The sequence below is a fragment of the Buceros rhinoceros genome, unplaced genomic scaffold, assembly GCF_000710305.1.
Source record: "Buceros rhinoceros silvestris isolate BGI_N320 unplaced genomic scaffold, ASM71030v1 scaffold18483, whole genome shotgun sequence".
NCBI classification, from domain to species: domain Eukaryota; kingdom Metazoa; phylum Chordata; class Aves; order Bucerotiformes; family Bucerotidae; genus Buceros; species Buceros rhinoceros.
Genome location: NW_010402034.1, coordinates 17,793 through 27,837, shown reverse-complemented (window position 1 = coordinate 27,837; position 10,045 = coordinate 17,793). Strand labels below are relative to the sequence as shown.

Genomic DNA, 10,045 nt, shown 5'->3' with positions numbered 1-10,045 from the left:
TAGGGAAACAGCAAAGCAATGCAAGAGGGAGGGCAATAAAACGACACGGATAGGTTTTTAACAATCTCCAGATAATCCACTCAGCATCTAATTCGTGTTGTCAGCTTCACCTACGTATTCAAGGTGGAGGGGGGAGTGGGGGGACTGCCTTCTCAGTGGAGATGCTTACTCATCCCACTGTGCTCCTCCGGTGTGTGCCAAAGCAGTAAGTACAACCCTTCTCAGCTGGCGATGAGCCATTAGCCTTCACTTGACTTCCAGTAACAGAGGCAGGAGGGGGGGTGGGGAGGTCATCTCGTCTGACCTCTTATCTTCACTGCTAAGACCTGTCTACTTCCTGAGGCGGTGCCAAAGAGTGCAATTTGAGGTTGATCAATCAAATACTAAGGTGGGAAATGTTTTCCTCTGTCTTTCCACATTCTTCCTTCTCACTGCCTTTTCATTGCCTCACGGAAGGTGCGACTGTTGGGGAAGAGGAGTAGGACTGATTACCAATCACCCATCTGAGGAATATGTAGGCTTCTTTCTGCATGCTGGTGGAAAGAAAGGTAGCCCTACTGTTCAGGTGAGAGATGGGGACTCTGTGAGCTGGAAACCCCTGGCCGCTTCTTTAAGTCTCCAGGAGTTGAAGGTGAGAGATGATGCATTTTCCCTCTTCTTGCTAGAGTTCTGGGGCAACAGTGCCCCCTTTTTGGTTTCCATGCTGATGAGGAGACACTGGAGGATGAGGGAGGTGGATGATGGCTGTCAAGATGCTGGGTGTACTGGGCTTGCTCACTTAAGACTCTGGATTTTTGAAATCTCTGGCTTTGGATACATTTTCTGATCTGCACAACTTTTTTCTGTGCCTCTTCCTGCTCACAGGAGGGTGCAGAACTTCTTTATCTTGTTGTGTCAGCGTAGTGTTGATACAGTCACCTCTGCTGTTTCCTCGGTTTAATTTATGTTAACTGTCTTGTTTGCAGCCACAGGGAAGTGATTATTTTCCAAGACAGGTGAAGAGTGTCTTCTGGCTATCTCGAAGGGAAAAGTTCCTCTCTAGTCCTGGACTCGAGGCAAATGGGCTGACCTGGTTCTCTGGAAAGACGAGCTGAGGCCCTGGTGAATTATTGAGCATGCACCACAGTCAGCAGCTTAGAGAAAGAGAAGCACCAGCTTAGGTCACAGTGTGGGCTGGAGGTTGTTAGCTTTGAGAACTGAGGCGTGTAACCAGATCTGCCTCGTGCTCTTGGTTACTCTGCTGCCCGGGTCGGTGTCACAGCTGCTTGGCACCATGGTGCAGATACTCTGCTTGGTTTGGTGGCCTTCTCTGGGGCCATAGACAGTCACAAATGCCCAGTTCCACAGTGTTGAATCCCCTGCTCCCTTCAGAGGCAAAATCTCACTGTTAGGGCAGGCCTGGAGGAGCAGCAACCCCAGGTTGTACGCATAGAAACTGAGGGCACAGCGTTTCAGTCTAGCACTCAAACACGTTGGCCGCTTTATTCACCTACATAAATGACAAGCAGATTTGCAGGGAACACGATCACCAGCAATTGCAGTAGGAGGTCCATTGGTGCTTGTGTGCAGCACATGTGTGCAGCTCCTGTGGAAAAAACAGGTTATGTGCCTCTATGACTTAGTTGCCCCGGTAGGTATATTCACTCCTGAAACCTTTTGGTCTAGCTTGTGTACCCAAGGCTGTAAGAACAGAGAACTAGGTTGAAAACAGGATCTCCTCTCCCAGCCGTGCCTGAGATCTCTTATCCAAACAAAATGGTGAATGTCCTTCTGTCCCTTTGTCCCCCTGAATCTGCTGTAATGAAAGGAAAGGACTGGACAGACTGCAGCACTGGGAGAGTAGTTATGCAGCGGCTTCTCGTTTGGTGGCAGCTGGCACTTGCCATCACTGGCAGGTGGCGGGTGCATCCGTAGGAGACGCTGCCTCATTCAAAGGGCAATACCACTTACCCTGGATGAGGCATCCAACCCTGGGCCTGCAGGAACTTCTACCACACCCTCACAAAGTGATCTTGCACACTTTTTCTTCTTCCTCTTGCTTTAATGACAGATTAAAATAGTTTATTACTGGAGAAGGCCTACTCTATCTGTAAACACTTATTTCTATATTGCCACCTTTGCACTATGAAGAATTAATTATTAAGCTATATAAGCCAAAGCAGTGTGATGAGCATCCTGTAATCTGGCTCATTTTGGCTTACTGCTGTCCTGAGAGGGCCCCTGGATGCCTTACTTTGTCGTAGTGTGACATCGATAGGGCAGCACAAGGGCACCAGGGTCTGCTTATTACTTTGTCACTAGAGAGAGATGATGGGGTGAGTCTGCCTGTGGACCTCTTCGGATGTGACATCTCAGCCCAGCCCATTGCTCACACTCAAGTGAGGCTGCAAGTCAACAGCAGCTCAAGCTGTTTGAAGAGCCATTAGGGCAGGTTGTATTCCCCTTTCCCTCTTCCTCACACCTATCTTGTGACCTCTGGATTCTGTACTTCATAAACTCAACTATGCCAGCATTAACAGGCAACTATGCCAGGATTAACAGGTCAAACTCCATCTTTCATGTTGAACTGAATTGCTCAACGGAGAGCACCAGAGTCAGCGTAGGGGATGGAGGAAGCAGGCAACTTCCCAGCCATCCCTTCAGCCACTGCAAAATTTTGGACAGACTCAGGGATACCAGTTAACTTCTCTTGTAAGTCTGGTCTTCTTTCTCTGGTCTTAATGCCAGCCTGCCTGGAGTTCCTTGGGACCAAAGAAAATACAGGATGTTTTTCCCTGTTAAAAAATGTCCGTCCTTGAACACCAAAATAGAGCACAGGAACTTGACACCTGCCAGTGTGTAGCATTTTGTCCAGAGTTACCTAGGGAAAATCTGTCTGTGTTGGGCCAGCATACTAAGCTTTAAAAAGTCAATAGCTGTAAACACATTCTAGGAAGTTCAGTGAGTTTTGCAAGGTTTTTAACAGCTAAGAATCTGCAGTCACTGACTGTGCTCCAAGCCTCTCACAACACCGATTTTTCTGGGAATTTTTGGTCTAAATAAGACAGTTTTAGGAGTGAGATTATAGGGAGAATACAGCCAAGCAGTGAGGAAAAATGAGTAAAGCTGCTTATAATTAAATAGCTGATAGCTCTTCTGGATATAAATTTTCATCTGCCTGAAAAGCAGAGAAGGTGATATCAGTTTCAGGTATACTTTATCCCTCACTGATGTGGAAGCAAATTACAGGATCAGCATTTTGTGGAATTTTTCATCAGAACAGGATTTTATTTTTTGCTCAAAATCAGGACAAAAACAAGGGCTGGTATTGCCCTGCCCATTTTTCTGTCACAAAATGATGCTGGCTGGCTGTACCACCATCCCTCTGGGCACAGGAAAGTGGCTTTGGCGGGGGAACTGCCAAAGGGTGCAACTTCCAAAGACCAGCTCGTCCCTCTGCAGACTGCCCAGTGCTGCCCAGCAGCAGCTATCAGTGGGAAAGGCTTGGTTGCTTTTCCTTTGGTTTATCTAGCTCTCGGTCTCCAAACTGCAAGTACCTTGTCTGCCAGGAGCAGCAGAAACCTACTTGCTTTTTCCACATAAATAGTGAGACTGGGGTTGTTGGATCTGCTTTGTGATGGAGGGTCTCAGCTGGTTTGTCTCTTCAATAGGGCAGGTTGCTGGAGGGCTCTGGGAGCAGATGAATAAAGAGGTGTGATACAGGGTCTAGAGGGAACACAGATGTGCCAGTGCTCTGGCACCCCACAAACACAGCCAGCCTGATTTCTGTTCCTCTGAACAGCACTGCTTGCACATATCCTTCTAAAATGCTGCAGACCTTTAACCTGTCTACCAGTAAGAAAAAGATTGTAAACCAAGAAATAATATATAGTACAATAGCAGCTGATGATCTCAGAAGCGCCTTACTCAACTGATCTCAAATTCAGGCCACTGGGATTTCCACAGAAATTTTTGAGAAAGCTGGAATAAATTTACAGGTTGTAGAACAATGCAAAGTGAGACTGCTGAGCCCAAGTTTGTCTTGCAGTGTCACTGACCTAGTATTCCCACTCTTGTTAAATAGTGGATGTAGCCACCCAACTCCAAACCTTGTCTTATCTGTGCTGGGTCTAGTGCTTCAGCTGGAAAATGCCAAATACCCCATTTCTATGGGAGCTAAATGCTGTAGCTGCAGGCAAAGTAGTTTACAGAGGATGGTGGAGCTTGAATACAGCAGGATTCAATGCATTATGTATGGATGAGCCCTCTGAGGTTGCACATGCAAGTTATGCCTGTAGGAAAACAGTCATTTAAAACCTCCTTCTTCCCCACCTCTTGGAGCTGGAGCTTGAGTTAAATATTAACTTGGTTCATCAATTCCCCGATTCACTTGGCTTCTTTTAACAACAGATGTTATTACAACAACTCCTCTGCCTGCCTCCCTGCTCCTGTCCAGCACACCAGATGGTGAAACCCAAGAATCTGCTGCTGTAACTCTGCCTGCAGAGCCTGCTGCTGGCCCGGCCTGTGGTCTCCTGCACCTCTCGTCCTGGGATCACCGATGCTGCCCGCCCCTAGCATCTACCCGCAGCTTGTGCTGTGAGCCACTAGCTGCAGAGAAGCACTGGTTAAAGGAGACAGAGAAAAGGAGGGAGGGAGACCACGGAAGGCAAGTTCCTGTTGTCAGGGAAGGAAGTGGTGAGCATGGCCAGCAACTCCAGCACACTGCCCCGGGTGACTTTCGAGATGCCAGAGAAACCCGGGGAAGAATCATCACACAGGAAACTGGGCAAGTTAACCATAAAGTACAACCGCAAGGACCTACAGCGCTGGCTAGATCTGGAGGAATGGATCAACACCCAACTGCATGAGCTGTACCAATGCCGGGTGAGTCGCTGGGACAGATCAGCCCCTCACTCAGCAGGTGACTGGGACTAGAGGCCCTGTGTGCTGGGACAGATGTTTGCTTGCTCTGCCTGATGCCTCTCCTCTGCAGTCTTTTTATTGCTACCTGCTGCAGCGCTCTCTGACAGGTGTACCTGTGGTCAGAGAAGCTTGCACCGATATAATCCAGCTAGCTAGAAGAGGGTGGTGTAGCTACCAATCAGCATAAGGAGCAGAACCTAGAGAGGTACAAATCTAGGACGCTTCTTGTTGCTGAGCTCTGTGTGGCGAGTGGCTTTGCTGTAAGCAGTATCTAAGCTAGGTGGGTTAGAGTTACCGGTGTATCCTTCTTCCTTTTGGTCACAACGGTGTAGCTATAGCTGCTGCTGGAATGAGACCCTCTGGACAATGCTGCATCTGTAGCTGCAGCCTTTGGACACGTTACTGGCAGCAAGGGAAAATAAAAGGAAAAAGAAAACCAAACCAAAACCATGCTCAAATGTAGAGATCTTACGCCTTCATCTTCACAAATTCCCAGATTTGTCTTCTTGCCTGAGGTTCCCTTTGCACATCCTAAATTCTTCCTGTCAGATTATCTGAGAGCTGTCCCGCTAAGAAAGATCCAGGAGTGCCGAGGTCCAGCACCTGAATGGTACCAATCTTTACTGGAGCTGTTGCAGGGTACGTGACATTTTTTCTTCAGCGTGGTGTGCCATGTGAGTCAAATTCCAGCACTGGCTCGGTACACTGCAATTTTAACCTGGTAGTACTATTTCTATTCGTATTTTTTGCTTTCAGAAGGGACAGTGCTTTTCCATGCTTGAGAGAATTCCTTTGGAGTGTGTGACAGGAAAAGGTGAAAGGATTTCCCACATTGTAGATCATGGTCTTAAACCCATTTAAATAGCTTGATTAAGGGTTTTGTTTTTAACTATAGGCTGATGCCGTAAGACAGCATAGATTTCTTGACTCATAACCCAGTATATCTTCACCAGAAGACATAGATGGGTTCAATAAATTGTGTAAAAACCGTTTATGCATGCCCTGGAGTGACTAAATGACTGGACTACCCTGTTTTCTGTATTTGCATCCCAGCACAGCATTAGGCACATTTCTGAGATGCAAGGGAAGAGCCGATGATTGCTTACCCGCTGCATAAGCAGTTTCAGATTGCAGTCAACAGTGGAAGGGGACATACTGGAACAGCCCGGGAGGGCAATTTCAGTGCTGTATGCCATGATGGTCCAGAACAGCTTTTGACTGCCCAGGCTGATTTTCTGGGCCTCAAAGCCACAGAATGGTGTCAGCTCCACAGCTGAAGAGCCAACCTTCAGGAACTGTCTTTGAAGCTGTCTTTATTATTGTTATTGCTGTTGCTGGTCATTATTATTATTACCATCATCCTTTTCTGTGTGACAGTTTCCTGTTTGATATTTGTGGGAATACACCTGTTTCTCATGCCATGTTGGGAGATAAAAACAGCTGATTTCTGTTTTAATTCATGCCGTATGCAAAGAATGTGCAGCAGAAAACAAATACGGAGGAAAAGGTCCTTCTGTTGCAAATGTAAGGTTCCTCTGAAAATTAGTATATTACTGCTCCTGTTCCGTTAATTAACGTTCTTAGACTTCCCAAACAATGTCATAGCTTGTTTAGTAAAAATGGCAAAGGATAAATGCTCATAATCTCTTCCAGACTTAGTTGTGAATTTCCAGTTGTTTCTACAGTTTATAAAACGATAGTAATAATTTCTCGGCTGTACCTTAGGCCTCTTGATAGGGCATTACGAAGTATCACATCGTGTACATACGAGCCGCTGTTATCGCTAGACCTAGCCAGGCAAAATCAGCATGTCTGCTGAGTGCTGGGGTGGTGGTCCTGGTGAGTGAAGGCTCTTCAAAGCACACTGGGAGCGATAGCGTCACTTGCCAAACATGCCTGCACCGGCTTTAGGGACCTGTTCCCGGGGTGAGTAGCTCAGCTCTGACAGCTCTTAGCCGGACTGTTGAGATTTGCTGGAGATAAGCAAGGAGAACGGCTGCTGCTTTGAGTAACAGAACATCTTGCCCTTTGGGGAATTGTTTCAATTTTAAAGAGAAGGTTTGGGTTTGGTATTTGTTTTGGTTTTTTTCCTGAGATAGAGAAGCACTGGTACCACCAGTAACATGCCCCAAAGATGAGGCTCCCTGTGTGCTACTCTTGTTTGCCCACGTCTGCAGATGGACACTTGTAAAGGTGTCAGACAAAAGAGTCAGGTTATCACTTCCGGTTTTCTGAGAATTAGGAGCTGCTTACTGTCATCAGAGTAGCTGCCCAAAGGGGAATTTTTTTCCCCTAGTACAACACATGAGCAGGCACAAGCCAGGAATCCAGCCATGCCTTTACAGGAACAGGCTGCCTGTGGATTGCCTTTGCTAGCATCTCTCCAGCAGACCAGCTTTCCCAGATTCCTGGTGTAATTGGACTAACCTAAGAGATTTACTATCAGGAACTAAGTCACATAATGCTGTGCCAGGTCAGAGATTGTTAATGGGGTACAACAGGCGGTTTCATAGGTTCTTTTCAAATAAATACATGTCCCACACTAAATTAATCATGTTCCACGTGTCCAGCACGTCCTTCTGCTCTCCTTTGTGCATTGTGGCAAGACTATTCAGTTAGCCCTGCTAGTCTGAGATCCATTGACTGCCATTACCATTGTCTCTTTGTCAGCTTTTTCCTTTGCTCCACCTGCCCACGGCAATCCAGTGTTCCTCCGTGACTTCCAGAAGCCCGTGTCACAGAATAAACAGCACTGCAGGTTCAAATGCCAGCAAGTTCAGTTCAAACATCGCCTCCTGATATAGGACACCTGAAAGCTTTGCTACTCACTGCCATGGGGCTTCTTGCAACAAAACTACGACTCAGGAGCCAATTTTGATTTTCAGGATGATTCCCTGCGTGTGGAAGCCAAAATACCACCCATACTAGGACCAGAACGCTGCAGGGAGTTCCTACCCTGCCTCAACCTCCTGGCCTATTTAGCTTCTTAGCCAGTGGCAGTCAGGCTGGATCAACACCTGTTGTCTAAACAGTCACCTGAAAACTACTACTTTCAAGAAGAAATGTTATGTGGGTCACAGTACAATGTTTAACTGTTTTATTACTTATTGTCAAGTCAGCTGCGTAACAAAGCTGAACAAAGGTTTTCTACTTCCTATCAGAGACTGCTCGGAACAATTTTTTTTTTCCTGTAAGCATTGCTTTTATTGCTTAGAATTTTACACACACACACATCCATAAGTGCTACTCAGCACTCAGGTACTGTGCTGTTTACCCAGTATCCTTGTTCTGCTGATTACTATGTTAAAATACCACCGGTGCTGTCTTGTCAGAGATTCATTTTGCAAACACACTGGAAATCAAGCCTGCTTTCCTTAGTCTCGTAGAGACATGTGGAGCTAAAAGGTGTCTGTGATCAAGATTACTAATGTTTCCAGCTAACAACCCCTTGCCCTGCATCCAGTTGTATCCAATCACCAAAGCCTGGGTTCTCTCTTCCCTTAAAGAAGACTGTTATATTCTTCTCATGTCTGTTAGAAAAAGCTGACAAAATACGTTAAGTCTTTCAAAAGTGTAATTGTTTTTCTCTCCATTACTGCAAAAAGCCTTAGTAAAAACACTGACTATGTGAGAGCATTTAGCCTAAAAGCCTAAAATCTCCTTGTATTAGTTGTGCCTCTCTAAGGTTAAACCTGCTGGATTTCTGTTTGGTGAACACTTGTGCAAACTTCATAGATGAAAGTTGTCTCAAGCTGGCTTGCACTGCATTGCAGTTGGCAAATGTAGTTGGATATTCTTGAAAGGGTCTTCCCACGATGGATGATGATCCCTGGTCAGTGATATCAAGTGTTGAGGTGGGAAAAGATGAAGAATGTGTACATTGGAATGGGTGACTGTAGCAGACACCACAGAGGGGCTGGAATCCCCGCCCTCTTTATAAGAACCTCCTTATTCTGAGATTGTTTATATCGTGACCTCAACTTTGCAGCAGTTTTATTCCTTCTCAGCTGCTCACTCTAAAGATGGCCTCTAGAGTTCTTAGAAGTTTGGAAGTTATTAACTATGGTGTATATTTTTTTCATTTTAGCTGAGAGAGGAAACAGAGGCAGCAGCTCCTGAACCACAAATTGATCTTGAAGATCTCCTGGAGGTCCCTAATGAAGAACAGAAATTAAAACTACAGGTCGGATAGAGGGACTTGGGAACTTTAAGTTAGCAAATTCCTTCATAAAGAGAAGTAGTGGTGTGTGGGGAACAGAGTATGTGCATACAGTGTTGCATGACGCTTCCCTGTGTCTTGGTCTCTGAAACGTAGTAAGATTATATACCCTTTTTTGTAGGGAGGGGAGAATAGGTCAACTCATAAAATACTAAAATTCTTTCGCTTGATTTTTAGGAAATACTCCATGAGTGCTCCAGCCCAACAGAGGTGAGTGAAGCACCATCTCTATATATATATATGTATATGTATATGTTACATTTTGATGTAAGAGTGTGTCTTTATTGTGGCTGGTCTGAATAGCCAAGATACTACTGTGCCTAACATGACACTGCAGATTTGTTTAATTCTCAGTGGGAGGTGTTTGTCACTTTATTCTGCTGTATTAGAAAAATACACATAAATCTACATGCCTGAGCTGAAGGCAGAGCAGTGGAGCAAATAAGGAATTATGCTTTACCACCAAAGAAAGTTCATTCCATGTTTTGGGCATCCTAAGCTGACAAGGCTGAGTTGCTATTTGGTCCTCAGCGTAGAAAAGCTCACATAACCATCCTGCACGCTGTTATCTAAATGCGTTCTTAGCCTAAACCACTCTAGTGTTATGAATGCCAATAACACAGAGAGTTAAAGAAATCCCACAAGCTGTCAAAACGTCCAGAGGAGTGTAGTCCTTGCAGTGCAGTGCACCACACAGCAAGTGCCTTCACTGTGCTGCATGGCTGTGCCAAGTGGGGTCGCCCATCACTGCTTCAGTCACACGTATTGCATATGAACGTTGTGCTTAGACATCAATTAATCAGTCACCATATCTTTTTGAACCTATGTAGCTGTACAGTGACAAACAGAAAATGAGGTGGGTGCATGACTATCATTGACATTAAACTGGTTGTAGCAATCATTACAGTTAAGTTTCCTAGC

General features: G+C 45.6%; 1 protein-coding gene across 1 annotated transcript in view; it reads left to right on the top strand.

Moving 5' to 3' along the window:
- The first annotated feature begins 4,683 nt into the window (after positions 1 to 4,683).
- Positions 4,684 to 10,045, top strand: part of PPP1R14D (protein phosphatase 1, regulatory (inhibitor) subunit 14D) — a 6,693-nt gene continuing 1,331 nt past the window's right edge. The window contains exons 1-3 of the mRNA XM_010132518.1: positions 4,684 to 4,866; positions 8,993 to 9,088; positions 9,302 to 9,334. Of these exons, the coding sequence (XP_010130820.1) occupies positions 4,684 to 4,866; positions 8,993 to 9,088; positions 9,302 to 9,334 (312 nt within the window). The remainder of the gene's footprint in view (positions 4,867 to 8,992; positions 9,089 to 9,301; positions 9,335 to 10,045) is intronic.